Source organism: Anabrus simplex, chromosome 7 (genome assembly GCF_040414725.1).
Source record: "Anabrus simplex isolate iqAnaSimp1 chromosome 7, ASM4041472v1, whole genome shotgun sequence".
Classification (NCBI taxonomy): Eukaryota; Metazoa; Arthropoda; class Insecta; order Orthoptera; family Tettigoniidae; genus Anabrus; species Anabrus simplex.
Window position 1 is genome coordinate 80,196,191 of NC_090271.1, and position 25,386 is coordinate 80,221,576.

Consider the following 25,386-nt stretch of genomic DNA (forward strand, 5'->3'; position numbering starts at 1 on the left):
AATTCCTGATTCATTACCTAAAAGACACCAGAACTGTATGTTTGCCCTTCCTTTTCTTTCTTAGCAGCTTCTGTACGAATACTGGTAACTCTGGAAGCTTGTTCTTCTTCTTCTCCAAAGAAGGGAAAATGATTCACCTGCATTTTGTTTTTCACAATGCAAGTTTTCTTGAGTCGAAGTTAAGGGGATTGTAGTTTCTGCATTGTCATGATTGTTGGCTATATGTGCAGAACTTACATGGCCTGAAGTTGATACGACTCTTTCCTGATGAAAATACTCTGATTCTGATAACATTTCATGACCTTTTGTCCCTTATTTCTTCAATTGAGACTCCTGATCGGTAATAACTGATCCCCATCTCTTTCCTATCAAAAGTTCAACAATTCGTCGCTTAGCTAAGGCTGGTTTATGTTTACACATATTGCTGATTCCCTTGGATACAAGCTATCAATTATTATAGCACACTATCTTTCAATAATAATAGTATCTTGATACGCAACTACAAGAGGCGTCTTGCACGCGTACTTCGCAAAAGTTTACAGACTGGCTACCACCACCGAACTCAAAAAAAAAAAAAAAGATTAAACAAACAAGAATACAAAACTTATAGTTGTTGGCACTATTGTAATACCATCAGAAATACTAATACAAGCATACAATGTTGCTCAATGACAGTCGAGTAGTGAAATATTAGTCCATAACAGGCTTTATAAATTCATTCAGAAATATGGTAGGTAGATCATACGGCTAGATTCTGCATAAATACATTGGGAGAGGGTGGGGGGCTGGGGGAGGGTGCAGTTGGCCTACCCATGGATGTGTAATTGCAAAGAACAGGCATATTTGATTGAATGGAAACATGATAGTGAATCATTACCTAACAAAGCAGTTCAGCAGATGCCACACCAATTTCTGCTGTGTGCAGACTGGCAAACAAAGCATTAGTAAACTGATAAATTATTTGAATTCAACAGAATAACTCTGTGACAAGAAAGAGGAAACTCAATCCTTTCAATTCAAGTCATTAAAAAACATTCGCCAAAATGACCAAAATATTGATTTTTATCTCCGGCGTGTTGCCTTAACGTTTTCTTCTACATTTATCACTATTTGAAACCACTTAAGACCGTATTCGGATACTGCATTTGGTCATATAGGGAAAAAGAGTTATTGGTATGTCATCTACACAGATGGGTGACACAGACCTCACATAGAGTATGGTTCCAGTATATGGTACCCTCATCAGGATTATATGACTCAAGAACTAGAAAAGATCCAGAGAAAAGCAGCTCAATTTGTTCTGGGTTATTTCCGACAAAAGAGCAACGTTAAAAAACTGTCGCAATTTTTGGCTGGGAAGACTTGGGAGAAAGGAGACGAACTGCTCAACTAAGTGTTATGTTCTGAGCGGTCAGTGGAGAGATAGTGTGAAATGACATTACTAGACGAATAAGTTTGAATGATGTCTTTAAAAGTAGGATAGATCACAATATGAAGGTAAAGTTGGAATTCAGGAGGACACATTTGGGGCAAATATTCATTTATAGGAAGGGGAGTGAAGGATTGGAATAACGTACCAAGCGAGATATTCACTCACTCGGAACAAATATTTCAGATTCCCTATGGGAATAAACATCTTTTTTTTTTTTTTTTTTTGCTAGGGGCTTTACGTCGCTCCGACACAGATAGGTCTTATGGCGACGATGGGATAGGAATGGCTTAGGAGTTGGAAGGAAGCGGCCGTGGCCTTAATTAAGGTACAGCCCCAGCATTTGTCTGGTGTGAAAATGGGAAACCACGGAAAACCATCTTCAGGGCTGCCGACAGTGGGATTCGAACCCCCTATCTCATTTTTCTGAAGTAAAAATTAAACCGGAAATACGCACAATATCACAGACTGTAAAATCTCTTCTGAACCACCCACCACCAAATAGGCCATTCTTTGAATTTCGCGAAGTCACAGAGATTGACGTGAAACGCGAGGTATTATCAATTACATCATCTGCTGTAGGACCTGATGAAATACCCATACTCATAATACAACACATCATTGACATTATTCTTCCTGCCATTACTCATATATACAACACGTGCCTCACAAGTGGCCTCTTTCCAAAAATGTGGAAAAATGCCATTATAAATCCTGTTCCCAAAACTTCCTCACCTGTACTTATAACAGATTATCGACCTGTTTGCATACTTTCATCTCTCTCCAAGCCTCTTGAACGCATAGTACACGTGCAATTAACCGACTATTTAAATAAATACAAACTACTTGACCCTTTACAATCGGGTTTCAAAAAGGGACACAGTACGGCCACTGCCCTGCTGAAAGTTACAGACGACATGAGACGCGCTATGGACGAAAGGCAGGTGACGTTACTTACACTTCTTGATTTTAACAGCGCTTTTGACACAGTAAATATAGACGTACTGGTTGCTAAATTGAAATCGCTTCACCTTGGACAGACAGCCCTAGAATTCTTTCTCTCATATCTTACGGAACGAAAACAACGCGTAATTATTCAGAATAGGTCATCCGAATGGGTAATGAAATTTTCAGGAGTACCACAAGGCTCTGTACTTGGACCACTTCTCTTTGTTATCTATATTAACGATATATCGACACGGCTAAGACACTGTAAATACCACTTGTATGCTGACGATCTGCAGATCTATTACCATTCCAAAATTTCAGACATCAATCAAGCAATAGGTTATATGAACTCTGACTTAAATAATATCTGTGCATACGCTCATGAAAACTGTATTTTAATTAATCCATCAAAATCTAAAGCTATTATTGTTGGGCAGACGAAACAAATCAGTGCGGCAAAAAACAAAAACATTCCTCCACTAACTTTATCTGGTAAAATTATTCCGTACGAAAACTCGGTAAGAAATCTTGGTGTAATTATAAACGAGAATCTTAACTGGGGAGAGCACATTACAAATATCTGTAGAAAAGTGTACGCGTCCCTTCACCCACTAAAATATCATCAAAATATGCTGCCACTAAACATGAGAATTAGGCTTATAAATACTCTTATCCTCCCTATATTTTCCTACTGTGACGTAGTACTAATTGATGCCACGAGAGAACAACTAAACCGATTACAACGTGCTATGAATTCGTGTATTAGATTTATCTTTTCCTTACGCTATGATGTTCATGTTACCCCTTATTATCGACAACTTTCCCTTCTAAAATTTGAACAATATAGGAACCTCCACGTGGCAGTATTAATCTTTCGAGTATTAAAAGAGAATATCCCATACTACTTATCTTCACAACTCAATTTCCTATCCTCTTTCCACCAGCATAACACACGCTCTGGCAGTACACTTGCTATCCCTCTCAGCAGGTCAGCAGCATTCAGCCGTTCCTTTGTTGCAAATGGAGCTAGAATATGGAATTCTCTCCCCCACAACATTAGAGCCATACAATCCTTAAATTCCTTCAAGTTGTCTTGCCGTGAGCATCTCCTCGATATGTGCCGCCAGGCTGAATGAATCTGGCAGAGTGAATGTGTGTATGAATGTACGTTTACTGTGCTTAGGGTATTTAGTGTCAATCAACTTTTAACTTGTAACGATAATTTAAGACATGACTAAGAATATTTATAGAGTTTATGTTATTTTGTTTCATATTTTGTTTCTAGTTTGTAATGGTAGTTTTAAGATAAGATTATGAATATTGCTCTCAGATGTACTATGTTAATGAAGTGTGGTTAAGTGTAAGAGAGGACCATGAGTCCTAACTTCGCCACTACAAATAAAGGCAAATATAATAATAATAATAATATATCTCCCGGATGCAAGCTCACAGCCGCGTGGCTCTACGCGCACGGCCAACTCGCCCGGTCTTTGTAATTCTATATGACATATTAATGAAACTATAATGTAATATTTATCTGTAAGCGCAAACCGATTCTCGCGGTGTATGAGCCCCCTTAACATCACCTCAGCACAGCAGTTACAATGAGTACTTCTCCTGGGATTGAATTGGTCCTGGTACATTGCGGGACCGCAATGTTTGTTCATGGCGCCACCATCTTCTGAGTCGGTCTTGAATATCTAGAAGGTCTAGAATGTCTAGGAGGTCTGGATGATCTAGGAGCACTCATGGTCTTGGTTGTAACACTGCACTGGGATACGAAATGGATTCAAAGTAATTGATCTGTACAAATGAGATTATTGTTAGTAGCGATCTTGAACGAGTCACAAGCGGCAATCAATTGTCTTCACAATGGGGTTTCACTAATTAATTAGAAGAACACAGTCATTACTGATGGATTAAATTGAACTCAAAATTAAACTTGTGATGTATCAATCACGTAAAATAAATGTTACCTTATTAAAGAAGTGTGAGAACATTGTACGAATAATGACGTAGAAAACAAGGTGTCCCATTTTAACACTTCACACAACATCAAAGGAAAAAGAATAAGTTCCGTGAATTTAGTCCCGTTCACTATTGAAAATGGCAAAAGAAAACACTGTCCTTCATGGAACCGTCCTGGGTTCGACACAAGTCTTATCGGGATAATTAAGGAATGTTAAATGCACCAGATCATTTAAATACAGTACTGAGTTTATGCTCACTTAAGAATCTAGTCACTTGTAAAATAAAATCTAAGTTCGACGACACTGTTAAATACGACTGTATCAGTCATTCGTAACGTAGACGTACAGTTTGAAAAAATGTTCCAACACCTTTGGTGGAATAACTATGCACTGTGATGCTTCACTACCGTAAATTCAATAACCTGAACAGCCTGAAAATATTGGATTATGTTTCACTACTAGCACAGTTTATCATTTGTCAAGATTAAATATAAAATCATGGACAGTTTTGATGTTTCACTAATGATCACATTTCAACACTTTGAGTTAAATAACTCTGTAAAGTTAATCACTGTCGTTCAAATACGAACATCAAATTATATTAGCGTAACATCATATTGGTGAGAAAATGTAAGTTTCAGTCACACTGTTCTCGTAAATGGTAAAACTCCTCAACTGTTCACATTTCTACTTAGGTGCAGTTTCTATCACCACACGCACGACACTGAAAATATTCTAAGTCTTATAATGTGACGCAGTACGCGGACTTAACTTCGCAGAGGGTCGAACTGATGACTTACATTATGACAGCAGAATACCCAACAGCCGGCCATCCGATCTCGGCTGTGGTACAAAGTGAACTGGTTTGACAAGCGAAATGCCTGCCTTTTTATTCAGTATCCCCAAGAAATTGTAACTGCTAATATCTTCTGTAATTTTCAACAGATCTCCTTGAAACTTGGGAGTCATGATTATAAAAAATTAGGATACACGGTGATGCAGTTCATTTCTTCATATCTTAATTCACTCAGATAGAAAGGAATCAAAAATTCCATCGGTTGATGCAATGACCAAGTTCCCCAGTTTGTGACGTCACTCTTAGCCGCTGCTCTCAGCTGACATGCTTGCAGAAGAAGCGTGCTCGGCGGGTAACATAACTCCACACATCGGGGACTTTAACTTAGAGCCGTGTTACGGGTATAATGGCGTGAATGTAGCACATGGGGATCATTGTAAAATAAGGGAAGAAATAAGGGCAGATCTTCAGTAAGTTAATTACATAAATGGTGTTACCTCTAGTACAGTGGTAACACCAAAACAAGGCACAAACACAGTTAAAAGGGGAAGGTAAGAGTACAATACACAATATAAGAAAACACTACACACTCGGAAAAACAGTAGCTAGCATTACGCGGATCTCCAACAAAACATGTATGTAAACATCAGTAGGGCCAACTAGTGAACAACAAACCGGGAAGATGAAAAGGGCTGGGAACCTACCAAAGGCATGGACATGGCTTAGAAAGCGGATTCCGAAATAAATGGCCGTGATCCTTAGATTCGAAGAATATTATTTACCAAATAATTTTACAAATACATTTCACATACAATTCCGAGTTGCGAGCTATAAGTTCAGTGATGTACATAGGTTATTTTGTAGCAGTGTAAATTCAAATCTCCTTCGTTGTCTACCAGGATTCCTACGTCCTTCTATTCTTCCTTGCATAACAAGCTGCAGGATTCTGTACTTATCATTCCACACAATTCCGAGTTGCGAGCTATAAGTTCAGCGATGTACATAGGTTATTTTGTAGCAGTGTAAATTCAAATCTCCTTCGTCGTCTACCAGGATTCCTACGTCCTTCTATTCTTCCTTGGATAACAAGCTGCAGGATTCTGTACTTATCATTCCGCATTATATGGCCGAAGTATTCCAGCTTCCGCCTTTTAATGGTCAGCATGACTTCAGACTTCTTTCCAAGTCAATCCAACACCTCGGAATTCCGGATTCTGTCTGTCCACGAAATGCGAAGCATCCATCTGTACACCCACATTCGAATGCGTCCAGTTTTTTACAGAGGGCTTGAGTAAGTGTCCAGCATTCCATTCCATAAAGTAACGTGGGAAAGACGTAGGCACGGACCAGGCAGAGCCTTAGGTTTAGTTGTAGGTTGCGGTTGTTGAGCAGTTTCTTCATCTGCATGAAGATGCTTCTCGCATGTTCAGTGCGGACCTGTATTTCTTGGCTGCAGTCCCATTTCTGTTTGAGATAACATCCTAGATACTTGTATTGGTGAACCCTAGCAATGGGTTCATTGTCGAGAGTGAGCTGCACGTGGACATCTTGCCGTTTACTAATGACCATGAACTGGGTTTCCTTAATGTTTATCTTCAGTCCTCTGTTGTTGCAAGCAGTATTCACTTTGTCTAATAATACTTGAAGGTCATTTACGTTGTCTGCTAGCAATACCGTGTCGTCAGCATAATGGAGATTGTTTATACGTTCCCCGTTGATAATGATGCCTATGGTAGATGGTTCTTCCAGAGCTTCGGCAAGGATAGCCTCTGAGTAAATGTTGAAGAGGAGAGGCGATAATACACAGCCTTGTCGAACGCCACGGCGAATGTCTATTTCTTCTGACAGGTTTTCCTCAATCTTGACTGCTGCTTTCTGACCCCATTACAAGTTGGCAATAATCCGAATATCTCGGTCGTCAAGTCCGATGTTCTGCAGAATTTCCATCAACTTTCCATGCTGGACTTTATCACATGCCTTTTCGTAGTCTATGAAACATGCATAGACATCCTTGTTCATTTCCAAGCAACGCTGGACAAGTACTTGAATACAGAAAAGTGCATCTCTAGTCCCAAGACCATTCCTGAATCCAAACTGTGTTTCAGTTATCACTTCACACTTAGCACAGATTCTGCAATGAATGATCTTTAAGAATATCTTTAGGATATGGCTCATCAGACTGATGGTTCTGTGCTCTTCACATCGCCTGGCATTTGCCTTTTTGGGGAGAGTGATAAAAGTGGACCTAAGCCAGTCTTCTGGAATTGTTCCACTTGAGTAGATTTTGTTGAATAGCTCTGTCAGAATACTGATACCATTGTCGTCCAGGAGTGTGAGGAGTTCTGCATGCACTTCATCAGGTTCAGGGGCCTTTCCATTCTTCGTTTGGCAGATGACACGCCTCACTTCGTCCTTCAAAATGGCAGGACCTGTGTTTGTCTCATTCATGCCATGTTCGTTAGGTCTATCATCATTGATCAGTTCTTCTATATTTGACTTCCAGACCCTGAGTTTGTCAGTGATGTCAGTCACAATGCGGTTGTTCTTATCCACCAGAACATGATGCCCTCTATTACGATATAACCCAAGGCACTCCTTTATTTTTTTGTGTAGGTTAAAAGTGTCATTCTTTTGCTGCAGGATTTCTACCTCTTGACATTTTTCTGTCATCCACTGTTCTTTTGCAGCCACAATCTTCCTCTTAATTTTTTGTGCACTTGATTATATTTATTTATCTCTCAGTTTTTCCATTTCCGCCGCTCATCCACGTTCCAGTATTTCATCGGTCATCCACGGTTGTTTCTTGATCTTTTTATCACGTGTTAAATGTTGTTTCCCCGTACCTGTTAGAATCTGTTTCATTTCATTTCTGTCCACAAGAGTTCTATACCTGTATCAACATTCATTTTATCGAAACCTTTACATAGGTCATGCTGAATCCTCTTACGAATCTCTTCGTTCTTGATCTTGCTGATGTCTATCCTCACAGGTCTCATGGTCTTACGAACTGTCTTAAAGCGCAGTTGGATGCATGCCACCACAGGGTTATGGTTTGATCCGATGTCTGCTCCAGGGTAGGTTTTAACCGATTTGAAACTGTTGCGAAAGCGCTGGTTCGCCAGAATTAAATCAATCTGGTTTCGGACGATGTGTTCTGTGATATCTTGAGGTGACTTCCAGGTGCAGAGTTGCCTGGCTGGTAGTTTGAACCAAGTATTAAGCACAACAAGATGTTCTTCCTGGCTGAACTGCACTAGCCGACTGCCCCTCTCGTTCCTAAACACCAGACCAAATGGTCCGACCGTGTTACTGACTCTGCCTTTTCCGATCTTCGCATTTAAGTCTCCGAGAATGATGTTCATCTCATGTTTTTTTTTTTTTTGTGATGTCCAACACACTTTTGACCTGACTGTAGAATTCCTCCACCTCAACATCGTCTTTGTCAGCTGTGGGTGTGTACACTTATATGATGTTGACATTGACTGGACTGGCCTGGAGCTGCAGTAGGGCTATTCTGTCTGGGTATGGTACAAAGGTTTGCACAGCATGGTTTACAGCTTGCGACATGATAACAGCCACCCCCTGATGGTGATTGGTGTCGTCATTTCCAGCATAGTATACAGTGTGCTTGCCTATAGTACACTGTCCCAAACCTGGCCAACGCATCTCGCTGATTCCCAGGATGTCTAAGTGCATCCTCTTCATTTCATGGATGGTATTACCAATCTTTTCTATTTCAAACATACTTCGTGCATTCCATGTCACAATCTTGATAGCTGACCCAGAGAATCTAAGCGCCCTCTGACCATCTAAGGTCTGCCGGAGACTGAGGGCCATGTTTCTTGTGTTTTCAGCCATGTTGATTGTACTAGGAATAATTCATAATGCGGTGGTTTTTCCGTTGTCTTCCGCATCGCAGTATCACATCCGTACTTTATTTTTGCAATTTGTTTTACGTCGCACAGACACAGATAGGTCTTATGGTGACGATGGGATAGGAAAGGCCTAGGAATGGGAAGGAAGCGGTCGTGGCATTAAATAAAGATTACAGATCTCTTCATATGGTTATGAGAATATTTGGGGGTTGTAGTAAAGAGGTAAATGAGAACACCTTTAAGTCACTGGTGAGACCCCAATTAGAGTATGGTTCCATTGTATCAGACCCTCATCAAGATTACTTGTTTCAAGAAATGGAAAAGATCGGAAGGAAAGAAGAACAATTTCTTCTGGGTGATTTGCAACTAAAGAGTAGCGTTACAAAGAAAGTTGCGAACTTTGGGCTGTGAAGACTTGGGAAAATGGCATGGAATGACAATGTCATTAGTAGATTAAAATGTTTGGAGTTTTTAAAGGGAGAAAAAAATCACAATTCAAAATTTAATTCAAGACGACAAACTGGGGCAAATATTCACTTACAGGAAGAGAAATTAGGGAGTGGTATCATTTACCAAGGGAGATGTTCAATAAATTTCCATCTTCTTTGAAATCTTTTAAGCCTAGGTAAAACATTGATAGGGATTCTGCCACCTAGGTGTTTACTGCTCCTTCCTTGAACAATGTGCCGGTTGTGCATGATTATGATAAATGTGTTTTTTGAAGGCATTCTTCCTCTCATATAAGGAAATAGCTCATCAAACAACTGACACAATATCTTTTAGCAGTACTTTACGCAAATTTTCATTGGTATTCTGTAGTATGAATAGAGAGTCTTTTTTTTTTAAGTACTGTACTCTTCTGAAGTTCAAAATGGAATTAGAAGCCAAAGTAATACTTAAAAATTCAGGACAGAAAAAGAATTCTGAATATCACTTAAGAATGTAGACCTTGTATGTTACAGAACGCCTGGTTTTACAGGAGAGCGAAGGAACTGTGCTATAGTTGAAAATGGATAGCAAAATTATACGAATTATGAAATCTGATAAATAATCATATTGATTAGTGCATAAACTTAAATTTTTTTCAAGATTTTTAATTTGCACTTACGAGGTACTTGTAGACAAGTGTCGTAATATATGAGATGGTGGTGTTTGTTAATTTTACACAAATTCTATTGGATATCTTGTTATGTGGTTGAAACAGAACACCCCGGAGGCTTCATGTAGTCACACCAAACTAAACAATATTTTGGAAAAATTGCAGATATGAGTTCTCCATTCTTAAGTGATGATATACGAAATATCAACAAATAAACATAAAATATATCTACACCATTTTCTGGCATGTCAATAGGGTCCAAAATATTTATGTCAATAATAATAATAATAATAATAATAATAATAATAATAATAATAATAATAATAATAATAATAATAATAATAATAATAATAATAATAATAATAATAATAATAATAATAATAATAATAATAATAATAATATATTACTATATTATATATATTATATATTATATATTACTATATTATTATTATTATTATTATTATTATTATTATTATTATTATTATTATTATTATTATTATTATTATTATTATTATTATTATTATTATTATTATTATGATATGAAGAAGAAGAAAACAGAAACAGAGCTAGAGACTACTGATAAATATGATTTCACATTTCATAGTTTAATGGTACCTTTAGTGTGTATGATGAGGGAAACATTTTAAAGTCCTACTGCATCACTACATAAATTTGATGTTCTGTCCAAGAATAGGCAAATAATAAGCACATCACTTGCAGAAACTGCACAATTTGTAGCAACAGCACTATGTGTGATAGAGTGGTTAGCTGTATGTTCGACTGCCTTTGTCCCCAGGAAATTAACTCAATCGCTCTTTGCTTGAGTACGTACTCGGGCTTGTACAGATTTGCCTTAATACTTTTGACTGTAGCCGAAAATGAATGCAGATGCCATCTGTTGCACACTGTTGGAATCATGAAGATATTCTCCTTACAACAGCACTGTTCTAAGTATGTATACTTCTTACATTGCCGAGCTAGAGACTAAAGAATGATGCTAGCTGCCATTTGTTTACACTATGGCTTCCTCATTGCATTGTGATTCGTGTCCTTTGCTAAATGACGACACAAAGAGAATTGTACCGTGATAATGATTTATGTAGTGATAGTGAGAGTTCAAGTAAACCTAGTGACGATGAAAATATCAATCATTGTAAACACGACAGTGGTATTTTCGATATTGCTTTACTGTCAACAGATGGTGGTGACGGGACTTCACACTACCGTCATCCCCTTCCCTAAACGTGTAGATTCTGTTCCTGTCCGCGACAAACTAGAATTTACTGGACAAGGAGATTTGAAAATAGATATTTCTGACAATTTTACGGAACTGGACTTCTTCGAATTAATTTTCTCGAATGATTTTTATAGTTTCTAAGAAAATAAATTTTCAGTCTAGTGTGTATTTCTTGTTTATGTGCGTGAGCTTTTAGAACACTATGGAGAAAGCAAGATAGTCTGACTAAGACAGTGAAAGAATTAACCTCGTAGGCTCAGTGAACCTCTGGGCCATGTGACTCCAGAAGTAGAAATACTGTTTATAAGTAACTGACTTCCTGATAAAGAATCAAACCCTCCCTTTATCTCCTTGGCTAGGCAGCCCCTTAAGCATTTAGAATAAGCATTAGGCAATTCACATAATTACTGCACATTATGGCATAGCAACCAGACTGGTATTTCTCCTGCTCAAAGCCACATATACTAGAATTATTTACCTGCCTGCCAAAATCTCTAAAGTAATAGCACGTGACACTACATCTCGGGAGGCCAGGTCCTTGGCTGTAGGAGCATATTTCTCCATGAACCTCTCACCCTCAGAGTTGACGATATAGCCACCTTCTCCTCGAGCACCTTCCGTAATCAAGCAGCCACTTCCATATATACCTTAAAAAATTCGAATCATAATTACCGTTTGGAAATATAAAATTTATCAAAGGTCACCAGATATTTTCCTGTTTTCCAGAGACAGGTATAAACACTTACTGAACACTTTCCTTTCTTTCTAGACATTTTCAAAAAGTATCTATTATACTGACTGGCCCCGCGGTGTAGGGGGCAACGCGTCCGCCTGTCAGCCAGCGGCCCCGGGTTCGATTCCCGGCTGGGTCAGGGTTTTTAATTGTAAATGATTAACATCCCTGGTCTTGGGACTGGCTGTTTGTGTCGTCCGTAATGTTCCTTTCCTCACACTCAACACTTCACACTTCTGCAATTACAATTACATGCAGGTTCATATCATATGGTGTAAGTAGTGGCAAAAGATCTACAGAGGTTGACACCACGAACAAATATAATTAAAAAAAAAAAAAAATCTATTATACTAATATTCATCATCATGCAGCAGAAGCATGTCCTTAAAGACACTGCAAACTGCTGCAAACTAAGTTACATGCTGTGGAACTTACATTCATTTGTATACAAACAGCACAATGCACATAAGTGCAAGGAGTAGACCAAGGAGACTGCAGCCAGAGAGTATACAGAAGAAAAACCATACATACTACTCATGTATTCTTATAAAAATGACAAGTTGAAAAGTCACAGAATGTTAGTGTTCACATGTCCGACTCGTTGGCTGAATGGTACTGGCCTTCGGTTCAGAGGGTCCCGGGTTCGATTCTCGGCCGGGTCGGGGATTTTATTCTTCATTGGTTAATTCCAGTGGCTCAGGGGCTGGGTGTTTGTGCTGTCCCCAACATCCCTGCAACTCACACACCACATATAACACTATCCTCCACCACAATAACACGCAGTTACCTACACATGGCAGATGCCGCCCACCCTCATCGGAGGGTCTGCCTTACAAGGGCTGCACTCGGCTAGAAATAGCTACACGAAATTATTATTATTATAGTGTTCACATAAAACTATTCTAATTGTGAATCTGGGGATTTCTGGGGACAAGTACTAAATCCGGGGACAACCCAGGAACAAAAAGTAAAATTCGGGGACTGTTCACGAAAAACAGGGACCATCTGGTAACCTTATCATATATAACAATCCAGGGAAAGGTTGACTTTTTGTAATGTATGCCTGCGCAATTTTATGATTCTTTTACTAATTAGTTATAAATCCAAATGGTATCTAGGAAATGCATAAAGTATTGCTTTAATTTTCAGGTATTACAGTCCCAAGTAAATTAAGGGGAGACTGTACTCCCTATACCGACAATGTTAATTACCAACATTGAGATACAGTTTCCTCTGAGACTATACATTATATATGAATGAAATTTTATACATTTGTTAAATGCTTTATTTTGTGTCTTAAACCAATTTTTTAGGAGTCTCAAATTGAAGAAAATAATTTTTATGTATTTTTGACAATTTTGTGAAATATTTCACTTTTTGGGATATAAAACACTGTATGAACAAATTTCTATTGGACGTGGGACCTTGAATGAATGTCATAATGTGTATTTATATTGGTCAAAAAGCAGTGAAAATTTCATATATGTAGTTGGATAGTTTCTGAGAAACGTGTACTTTTATGTAAAAAAAAAAAAAGTTTTGAGATAATTGATGTTAAAGTTGGCATGATACTCAACTGACATCAACACATTCCAGGTCCGTAATCAGGTTCATTATCCTTCTCTGCATCCTCCATGGCCCTTTAAGTTTCTTGGCATGCTGTCTGGACTGTTTCTTGATGATTTCCAAACTAATTTCTTCAAGACATTAAGTTTACCCACACTACCATCACTGAATGATATCACCGCATCATACACACCCATGAACAATGTTTCATACCCTACAAAGATTGTTTTAAGTATTTTGTTCCAAATCATATTATTAAATGACTCATTTGGATTTTGAGTTTTTCCGTGCAGGCATTTCTGTAATAGATTAGGATCAGCTACACTTCTGAAAATGGGCCTTATTTGATCACAAATTGCACTTGGTAGGGAGTTCTGATGGCTGTACTTTTCAGCCAACTCCAATGCACGGTTATACTTGCACGAGGATGTAATTCCTTTAGGACATTGCATATGGTATGGTATCAAGTTGGTTGACAATTTATGGAAATTAATTACCCCGATGGCTCTTTGCATTTTCTTCTCACAGTCAGAGTTCCTTCTTATTGCCTGTCCATAATAATTTTTTAAGCTATCAATTTCTTTATCTCTTAATCATCCTCTACCACTGATGCCTCTGCCATCCTCTAATTTTTCACCCTTCCGCTTCTCTCGAAGTTTGAAAAGTCGTTTTCCCATATGCTTCTGAACATGTCCAATATATTCGAGCTTTTCAACTGTAGTTTTCCCATATAGCTTGGACTCTACCATACTTAAGAACCCTTTACTGTCACCTTCACACAAGTATTTTAGGTACCTCACCCCATAGGTGTCCAGAGAACGTGAAAATATTGACTTTGCACCCTATACTTCCATTCCTCCACTTGCACCCCTGTAATTTACTTTACATTCATCACTCTCTTGGTGCTCTTTTTATTTATTTCGCTTCTTCTCGACAGAATATTTGTAATACCGATATAGTTAGTCCGTTATTGGACATTATAAATTTTCCGGCTAACTCATTCCTGGTTGCCAGCGTTTCACCCCAGTGTGCCAAGTTGGGCTCATCAGTTGGTAAATAGCACACCTACCAAGACGCATGGCTAGTGCATATATTTGTGGCAACATTTTGTGAGCACTTCTACGTCAATTACCTTGCCACTGTGAACACTTGTTGTTAACACAACACCATTCAGACTAATGTGACCCCTATGATGCCAACTCCCATCTACAGCCACTGCAATATCCTTGCAACACTCATTGTTATCCACAACTTCAAGGACTGCATTTCTCATGGAAATCTCAGCACATTACCGAACTGCTTCATTTATACAGCTTGTGTATCTCTGATATCTAGTGGGACCTTTTGGCTTTCCTCATACTTTTCAGGGACTTTTCTATCTCCAACCATGTAATTGGTGTTTCTATGCTTCTACTTTCCTCTTTGCTACTACAGGGTTCCTCACTGTCTGATATAGTGCTTGCTATTCCATTTAAGAGTATATAAAAAAAAGGTCTTAAATTCACTCTTAATTTCATTTTCTTCTTGCACTAAGATTCCATTGTCCTCTTCTATGGCCTTTATATCCTCTTGCTCACACCTTCTGTTCTTGACTGCCCTGGACAATAATTTCCTATTCCCTCTGCTGTCTAATTCCAATTTATCCACAAACTCATTACATGCTTCTTCCTTCTCTCCTCTTACTACCCTCTTAACTATGAGGTTCTTTGTTCTATAAAGTTCCCTTCCACATTTCAACATATCCATGTCAGATGCTCCACTGGAGCAGGTAGACCACTTTTTGTATTTGGGTAGTATCCTATCTGTGCACTGTAACTGTGAACACGATGTGGAGAAGAGAATTGATGCTGCCTATGCAGCATTTGGAAGACTATCACACCAGGTGTTCATGAATAAAGACCTGACCGTGAAGATGAAACTCATGTTGTACCACACTGTTGACATCACAACATTGCTGTATGGCTGCAAAACTTGGACCCTTTACCGATGTAACTTGAAAAAGCTTGAGCGTTTCCACAAACAAAAACTTTGATCCATCCTTAGGATCAAAAGGGAGGACCATGTCACCAACATTGCTGTTCTTGAGAAAGCACATGCCAAGAGCACAGAATTGTCCATCATTGGTCATCAGTTAGATGGACTGGGCATATCTGTTGGATGGCGATATCAGATTTCCACGCCAAATCCTGTATGGTAAACTTCATTCCGGCATCAAACCTTAAGGAGCCCCCATGAGGCATTGCAAGGACCAGCTTAAGCACACTATGAAGATGACAGGTCTCAATCCACAAACCTAGGGTGCTAGGCGCCGGACCATCCCTCCTGCTGTCAATCTGTTTGAAGGGGAACAACGCAGATGTAAAGAGGCCAAGAGGGAAGTACAAACACTCTGTGCAACACAACCATACCCTCCTCCAACAATTCTGTGCAATAATTGTGGACGCTTATTCCACGCTAGAATTGGTCTGTTCAACCATCGAAAATGAATCCACAGACAGAAGTGAATTTATTTGAAGAAGTTAATTACTGGGAAATAAGTTAAAGCCGCCACTGCCAACAAAAGATCCTGTAGTCTATGAACTTCTTGGCTTACTTGGTCTTGGATAGTTTGTTGGTTTTTCTTTATCTAGCATCCTTTTTGCTTGGTTTCTCGTCTTAATGGCTGTTTTGACTCTCGTTCCACCAAGGTGTCTCTTTTTCCCTCCTGGTCGATCCCATTATCCCAGAGAGTTCTTTAGCTTCTCCCACAAATGTATCTTTAAAAATTTTTCCACTCTTCCTCTATTGTTGCTGTTTCTCTCCATGGTAGTTTTTGTCTATTCTATTCTGATATTCTTCCTGTTAATGGGCTTTTTCTAATTTCCATGTCTTTATTTTTCATTTCTTCCTTGTTTTCTTCTGAGTTACGTAAGTCTATGATCAGCAATATATGATCGCTGTCCATACTTTTGCTGTGAATGACCTTAACATCAGTCAACCATTTCCCCCCCACCTTCATTTCTAATGACATAATCAATCAAAATTTTATGTTTGTCGTCCCAGGTATACCTTGTTATTTTATGGTTCTCCTGTTTTTTGAAGAAGGTGTCCTTGATGATCATGCCATTTCTTCTACAAAGATCAATCAGTTGTTCACCTTCTGTATTTCCATTTCCAAACCTGTGTAGCCCAATGATATCCTCAAAGCCTTGCCTGTTTGCTCCAACTTGTGCATTTAGGTCTCCAATAATAATAATAATAATAATGTTTTCTTTCTTTATCGTCAGCACTGCTTCCTGTCTGTGGGGCATACACTTGTACATTCACATAATTTGTTGACTCTAATTGTATCGATAATTTTATGATCCTGTCATTCTTGTACGAAACTTCTGACATGTCATCCATATCTTTTATCAGTAAAAATCCCACACCATTTTTGGGCTCCTTTCCAGTCCACACCAATACAATTTTTAGCCACCTCTGAGACCTTGCTACCTGTCTTTCTCCACTTCATTCATTCAGACCCAATATACATATGAATCTTCTTTCCATCATATCTATGAGTTCTTCTGTCTTACCAGTTAGGGTCAATATATTCATGGTCCTAATTTGTACTTTTCTCTTTTTGCAAATCCGTCTATCATCGGAACCATGTTGGCCATCATGCCTGATAGATCTGCTCAAAGACTATGTCACATTAGATAATAACTTTGATCCGAGGCTTCTTTTACGTTTGAAAGCGATAAAGACACTAGCCACTGGCTTGCTGGGACTGTCGTGGATTTTCACATAAATGTTTGGTTTTGCATTAGATGGTCAGTGCCTGGCAAGTATTTCCTCATGTCAGTTAGATCTATGGTTTACCCGCCAATACTTGGGAGAATAAAGATAGTAATCAGCCCTTGTAACAATATGTGAGGCGGAAAGCGAAAAGGGACCTCTTGTTGGAGAAATAACATTTTCAGTACAAGCAAATTAAGTGGTTGAGGTTGAAAATACAGATACAGTGAAACTCGGTTAAGAAGTTCCCGCATAAGAAGTTTTCCCGCCTAAGAAGTGTGATATTCTTGGTCCCTTGATCAGTTGCATTAAGACATATGTATATTTTTCCCGTTTAAAGTGTTCTGTTGTGAATATATTTCCCGGTTAAACAGTTCAGATTTTAGAGCCCTTTGAGATAGAAAACGTCTGCTCAAAGCAGCCCATGGTTAGAACCCTCCAGTCTCCGCGCAAGTTGCACCCTGTGTTAGACCGTTCGCGCGCTCGCGGTGTGTCTCTGGTGTCACGGAACCTGTGCAGGCGTGCCAAGGCCATATGACGTCATGCTATGACAACACGGACACCAGATGCTCATTCTCACCTTGTGGAATCGAATCGAACCCATCAGTCAAAATTTTCACTCCACCGTTCCATCTAGCGGAATAGAATCGAACGGGATTCTACCAAGACCAACTACTGGTCTTGATTCTACGTGGGGAAACGTCAAGCATGCAATGGATGGTTTGATAAAACTTTAATGCAGTAATTTGCGGGCCGCGACAGGGTGAAGTTGTTAATCGAGGTGGCCTAAACATAAATTAAAAACCGTAAAGTGTATTTGTCCACAACATTACTGTTAATCTACCACAAAATTGAATATTCTAACCTGTTTGATTTTTCATTTCCTTGCTTATTTCCTTCCAGGCATTCTCTCTTACATTGTTGCAATAATACTTATGCGTCTTGTCGTAGAGGAAATCACGTTTTTGAACTAAACTGATAAGATTTTCCATGTCCATTATTAGTGAGGTGAACAAAAACAACTTCCTGACTCTATGCAGGAAACAGCCGACTTGCCAGCAGCCAGCTGATACACATGCCGCCAAACAGCCGGCCGAAGATCCCGATCGTCTACAAAGTTGAATGAATGTTGATAGGCAACTGAGTGTTGGTGGAAGGCACACAGAGGCATTGCAATACCACGTGTTGGCATAAAATTCAAAGTTATTTTTAATTTTACCTTTATACGAGCTAAACATTGTAATGTCGTGTCACTCGTAATTATTACATCACATTATTACGAGTAGAACGTAGCACAAGGATGAGGAGACATGAAATAAAATTCTCGCAGGGAAAGAAACTGTTTACGTTTAGGTGTGCTAGCATTGCTACTGCGCCTTTATCACTCCCACGTAATACCCCAGATACTTTTCCATGCACTCATTTCTGCAACTTCAAACCTGTGTTTCTTTTCTTCATTACCTTTAGCATGAAGAGGATTGAAGTGGGAAAATAAACTCAATACTGGCTTGGCCATGCGGTACTTGCGAAACAGCCAGAAACTACGCCCGTTGCCGTGACAACCAGTAGGAATGCAGGGGCGATTTAGGCCTAAGTTCTAAGAATAAGTTTCCAGATTTCCCATTTGCTACCGTTATTCTTGAAGCGGGTGTCGGGGGTGTGAGGAAGATAGAAAGCACATGCTAACAAACTGTAGTACATGTCTTGTCTTTGCGTCTTGTAAGCCTAAGCTACGGATTGCGAAGCATAGTGTAGCGTCATAATTAGTATGAATGGGAGTCGCGAAGTTAGTTGTACTTGTAATATCAACGTACAAACGTTTTAAGTGAAAATGAGCGGAACTCAGAGGAAAGAGATCAAGCGAAAGGCACTAACAATAAAAGACAAAGTGGAGATTATAAGGAAAGTGGAGTCATCTACACTTTCCCGTGTTGCTTTGGCAAAGGAGCTGGGGATGCCGCCGTCTACTTTGAACGGCATTATAGCGAAGAAAGAAGAGATCTTTTCTTCTGCAGGGAATACCTTAGCAAATTGCAAGGAAGTTAAATCTGAAAAGTACGATGAAATAAAACAAGCTCTGCTGATATGGTTTAAACAGCAGCGAAGTATAAACACACCTTTCAGTGGGACTATTGTGAAGGAGAAAGCCAAAAAATTGCATGCAAATCAAGGATACCTTTTACTGCGTCAAACAGGTGGCTGGACCACTTTAAAAATCGAGCCGGCATCGTTTACAAAACAATTTGTGGTGAACCAGAGAGAGAGAGATTTTGTGTGTGTGTGTGTGTGTGTGTGTGCGTGCGTGTGTGTGTGTGTGTGTCCGTGCGTGGAGGGAAGCGTGGAAGGAAATGGTTCTGTCTGCTAAAATAAGCAAACCTTGCAACGTTTTTAATCTCGATGAATTCGCACATTTTTACCAGCTTATTCTGGATATGTCTCTAGTTTTGATGATGATGATGATGATGATGATGACGCTTGTTGTTTTAAGGGGCCTAACATCAAAGGTCATCGGCCCCTAATGGTACGAAATGAAAGAACAAAAATTGCAAAGGCATCCACTGACCAAAATAAAAATAAAATATGGCATGAAGAATGAATGGATGGACAGGAACTCAACAAAACACAAAACAAACAAACAAACAAAAACCAGTGGATCGGACGCAATACAGATTGAAAATAACATTATTACCGACCAAGGAACCACTTATAAAGCACAATGATGCTTGGTGTCTAAAGGGGGTGCAAAATCCACGTCTAAGGCCCCACAGAATGGTACATGTAGAGAGTAAAATAGAACCATGGTATGTGTCATGTTGGGGTATTAATCAGAAGTAGCGAAGACTCACGGTGTTCCACAAAAGATGGTACTACTCACAAGTATTGCAATACGTACAAGTAACGCAGACCTATAGTGTGTCTCACACAATGGCCCAACTCAGAGTCAACGCAAACCGAGAAGGTTCCCCACCTAGGTGTACTAAACACGGGCGCCGGTATTCCCGTGGTGTTCCTCACATAGTGGGTACTAATCACAGGCAACGCAGACCCACGGTGCTGCACACATGGGTACGACGCACGGGTACTGGAATCCACCAGGCCAGGCTTTTAGTGCTACTAATCACAAACCTATTTCGTACCGAATTTAGTGGTACTACTTGCAAGTACAGGCAACCTATGGTGTTCCCCGCGTGATGGTACGATTCAAAATTAGTTTCATGGTTCTAATTCAGTCAGCCCTTGGTCGCCCCTTTTAGTCGCCTCTTACGACAGGCAGGGGATACCGCGGGTGTATTCTACATGTGCGTCCCCCACCCGCAGGGGGTCTCTAGTTTTGAAGGGAGAATCTTGCCACGGGGTAAAATTAAGTAAAATATATTAAGTAAATTAAGTAAAATAACTTAAATACTTTGGAGGTCTTACAAAACAGGGTTATTAGATTTATGTATGGATTTCATCAACTATATTCTCGAAATAAAATGTACTCTGAAACAAATATATTACCTCTTAAGAAATTAATCTCATTAAACGCATCACTTCTTATTCATAAAGTCTTGCATAATAAAATGTTCACCAACTGTGAATTTCCTAAAGTCACTGACATCCATTCATATAAGACAAGGCAAAAAAATAAATTACATGTTCATCAAAATTATACAACAAGGTTTGGCACTAAGGGAGTGCAACACTTACTAATATCTGAATATAACAGCATTCCTGACAATATAGCAATCATCTCTAAAACTGTGCCATTTTGTAATAAGCTTAAGAAGTACCTGTTAGGCACTATAAATGTGTAACAGTTATTTCTCTGATATTTTCATTTCCAAATCTTAAAAGTCAAAAAGTTGTTCCTCCTGTATAGTTACTCTGATAATAATCCACTTAATATAATCCTATCCATTAGGTAAATTGTGATACTTAAAGTATATGTAAAACCACTATTATTACTCTTTCACTTTTAGACCTTATGCGTTAATCCGCCATTGTTGTGATTATCTATGTATTGTTCCTCTTGACAGAGCTCTTGCTCTCTGGAACCCTATTTATCAATCAAATAAAAAAAATATTTATAATACGATATGTTCAATTATTTTACTTTATCTCTAGAAATAGTGTCATGATAATCAATTTTTTTTTTTTTTTTGCTATTGGCTTTACGTCGCACCGACACAGATAGGTCTTATGGCGACGATTGGGACCGGAAAGGGGTAGGAGTGGGAAGGAAGCGGCCGTGGCCTTAATTAAGGTACAGCCCCAGCATTTGCCTGGTGTGAAAATGGGAAACCACGGAAAACCATTTTCAGGGCTGCCGATAGTGGGATTCGAACCTACTATCTCCCGGATGCAAGCTCACAGCCGCGCGCCTCTACGTGCATGGCCAACTCGCCTGGTAATCAAATTTTTATAATGTGGCTTTCTGTTAGCAGCTCTTATATATTGGCCTATTTCGGTATTGTTCACAAACAAGGAAATCTGTTGTCTGTGTGTTTCACATGTATTTCAAAGTACAGAATAAGTTTTTGGGCATTACCCCATTTAAGAAGTTTCCTGCTTAAGAAGGTTTTTTTTGCCAGTCCCTTGAAAAACTTCTTAACAGAGTTTCACTGTATTCAGATTTTTGTGTATTATAATAGTTTGTTTCTTTCTCTACCAGCTGTTATTGATTTTAAAAGTGATTGGAACCAAAACGAACTTGATAATAATGTTAAAAGCAATTTATATAAGCCTTCTGAAAAGGGACCTCTTGTCGTTACGGGGAAATACGAGGGTAATCCCAAAAATAAGGTCTCCTATTTTTTATAAATACAGAACTCTGTTCATGTGCCTGTTGGTCACAATATTGTGAAGTGTGTTTCCCGTGCTCGCATATAAACATGCACATGTTACACTGAGGCACTCAGTCTTGGCTTGAAAGCCATTGAGAATGGGGCTCCCATTGGATTTTACCGCCAAGTGCAAAGTGCGCACAGTTATTCAGTTTTTGAATGCAAAAGGTACTGAACTGATTGAAATCCATCGCTAGTTGACGGAAGTGTATGGTGAGTCATGCATGGATGTCAAAAATGTTCGTAAGTGGTGTAGAGAATATGCAGCCGGTCGGACTGAAATTCACGATGAACGAACAAAGAAGCGGGAGACCGACAATTTCCATTGAACAAATCATGTGTGAAGATCGGCGGATCACCCTGGATGATCTCTGCAATTTGGTTCCTGAGGTTTCCCGAAGTGCCGCTTACAACTTCCTGAACAGCATGGAGGTGAGCTGGTATGACATGGGCATACAAAAACTGTCACAGCGTCTACAAAAATGCATCGACTGAAATGGTGATTATGTAGAAAAATAGCTAAATGTTCAAGCTGTAAAATGGTGTAAATCATTGTAGAGATAAACAGGTCTATGTATTTATAAAAAATAGGAGACCTTATTTTTTGAGATTACCTTCGTAAACATTGGCCCGACAAGATGGCCCTTTTCTAAATTTCACTGCAGCATATGCATTGCTTCACAAAATAGCCTCTCCTAAATTCTAGTGGCATATTAGAGAACTTGGAAGAGCGTTGTATGAAAGAGAAAGGTTTTCTGATTAAAATAATGCCTGCCACGACAAGATGTCCCTTTTCGTTTGAGAGGTATAAATGCTGATGGGCAGTTCTCTTTTTCCCATTTAGCATTTTCCTTTGAATCTAATAATTAATTATTAAATCATCATTAATAATATTGTACATGACGAAGAATGACAGAAAATATTTCCATTGTCTACAGATGCATGATAAGACTATGGCTGTTGTGAATTGTGCAGTGGTTGGCAGCTCTAAAACAGTTGACAGCTGACGTGACATTACTCTCATTGAATGTTGATCAACAACAAAAATGTGTTTACTTCTTGCACAGTTTGACGTTTAAAATGAGTGAATATGAAGTTGTGAAACTATTAAATAATACTGGCATTGGTGGCAATATCAGTGATGAAGACTATCAAGTGTTTGAAGATTACTTTACTGAAATAAGACTAAGTAGTAGTGATGAATCAAGTGGTGATGAACTGGAATCTCATAGAGAAGAGTCAGGTAACCTCTCCAATAATTCTTTATTGCGAGATCTTCTGAAGTTTGATGATGCCGCAGGTAGCTACGAGAATATTAATGAAAATGTTGTTGAAATACAAATAGAACAATGTGGTAATAATGAGAAAGTAATAGATGACAATGATGGCAGGGAAGACCTAGTCATAACTGATGACTGCATAAATTTAGTCGACACTTCTGAAGATTTTAGAAGCAGGTTGTGGATGTGATAACAACTTTTCGGTTAGTGAATATGTACAAATGCACCGTGAATGTGCTGAGATTAATCATTATAAAAGCAATTTTAACACATTAGATCAAGTAATTTTAGCCCAACTTCAGCGTTTAACTTTAGATTCTACTTTGATATCTCGTAATCATCAACTCAATACTGAGAGGAAACAGCCATGTACCAGTTATTTTGTTAAAGGCTGGAAAGTTTGTAAAAATACATGTTTGCCCATCATATTAAATCTAAGAGACTGAAACATCTAACAAAAATGTATAATGATACAGGCTTGATTGCCAGAAAACATGGTAATGCAGGAAGAGTTCCTAAGAATGTGACTTGCTTTTCTGATACAGAGTTTTTTGTAAGATGTATGCACAATTGCGTAGAAGAAACATGCTATAACCTTGCCAGGCAGAAGTAGCACTGAGTATATTGCAAATTTAAAACTGCTGCCTTCAAGTGATAATAAAGCCAACATTTTTGAAACTTATAAATCTTCTTTTACAAATGATATGCCCCAGAAACCTGTATGAAGTAGGGTGTTTTCTAACATTTGGAAGCAAGTCTGCCAAGAAATAGTTGTTATGGAGCACAAATCAGATCTCTGTGCATTTTGACAGAGGCATTTCACATCTGGAACTGCAATGGCTTTATTATCTTAAGAAATGAAAATGGAAACTATTAAAAAACTGAGATCCCATCAACAACTTGTTACAAAAGAAAGGGGTTTTTATAAGGGAATTATCAAAAAATCTATGGAAAATTTTGAAGATGGTGATAAAACTTGTGTACACTACAGCTTTGACATGGTCCAGCAGGTTCACAAATCCAGTAATCCATTACAGCCTGGGCCTATTTATTTCTTGGTTCCATTCAGAATTGGAATATTTGGTGTTATGTGTGAAACTGTAAACAAACAAGTGAACTATCTGATACCGGAAAGTACAGGTAAAGGCTCCAACATTGTTATTAGTCTTTTCCATAATTATTTGGAAAACTATGGCCATGGAGAAGATACAATGTTCATTAATGCTGACAATTGTGTCAGACAGAACAAGAACAATATCTTACTTGGATATCTTGCTTGGAGAATCTGTAATAACAAAAACAAGAGGATTCTTCTGTCATTCACGTCAATAAGACACACAAAATTTGCATGTGACTGGGCATTTGGACTTCTGAAGAAAAATTTAGGAACACATATGTCTCTTCTATACAAGAATTTGTTGATTACATTTTCTATACAAGAATTTGTTGATTACATTGAGAATTCTACACCTACAACACATTAACTCAGCTGTAGCTATTGGTAATGAAAAAGGTGTTTCTGTGAATGTGTATGACTGGCTAAATTTCCTGAAGAATAGTAATGCTAACAAAGTACCTCACATCACTAAACATAACCACTTTGAGTTCAATGTTAGCTACAAAGGTAGTCTACACTGTAAAATAGACTTGGATGGAAATGAATTTGTGTATAGCATCTTTCCTGAGAACAATGGACCTGTGAGTTTTCCTGATCCACTGATTCCAGCAGGGATGACGGAGCAATGAAAACATTATCTGTTCAAAAACATCAGGACCTTTTGTAAAGAAGAATACAAAGGCATTCTGTGTCTTGAACTATAAAAGTGAATCAGTTACTGAAGCCAGTTGCAATGGAGGTGCTGCGGAAG

At 38.7% G+C, this 25,386-nt stretch overlaps 1 protein-coding gene across 1 annotated transcript in view; it reads right to left on the reverse strand.

Moving 5' to 3' along the window:
- Positions 1-25,386, reverse strand: part of LOC136877704 (succinate dehydrogenase [ubiquinone] flavoprotein subunit, mitochondrial) — a 161,724-nt gene that overhangs the window by 65,284 nt on the left and 71,054 nt on the right. The window contains exon 8 of the mRNA XM_067151914.2: positions 11,833-12,001. Coding sequence (XP_067008015.1) covers positions 11,833-12,001 — 169 coding nt within the window. The remainder of the gene's footprint in view (positions 1-11,832; positions 12,002-25,386) is intronic.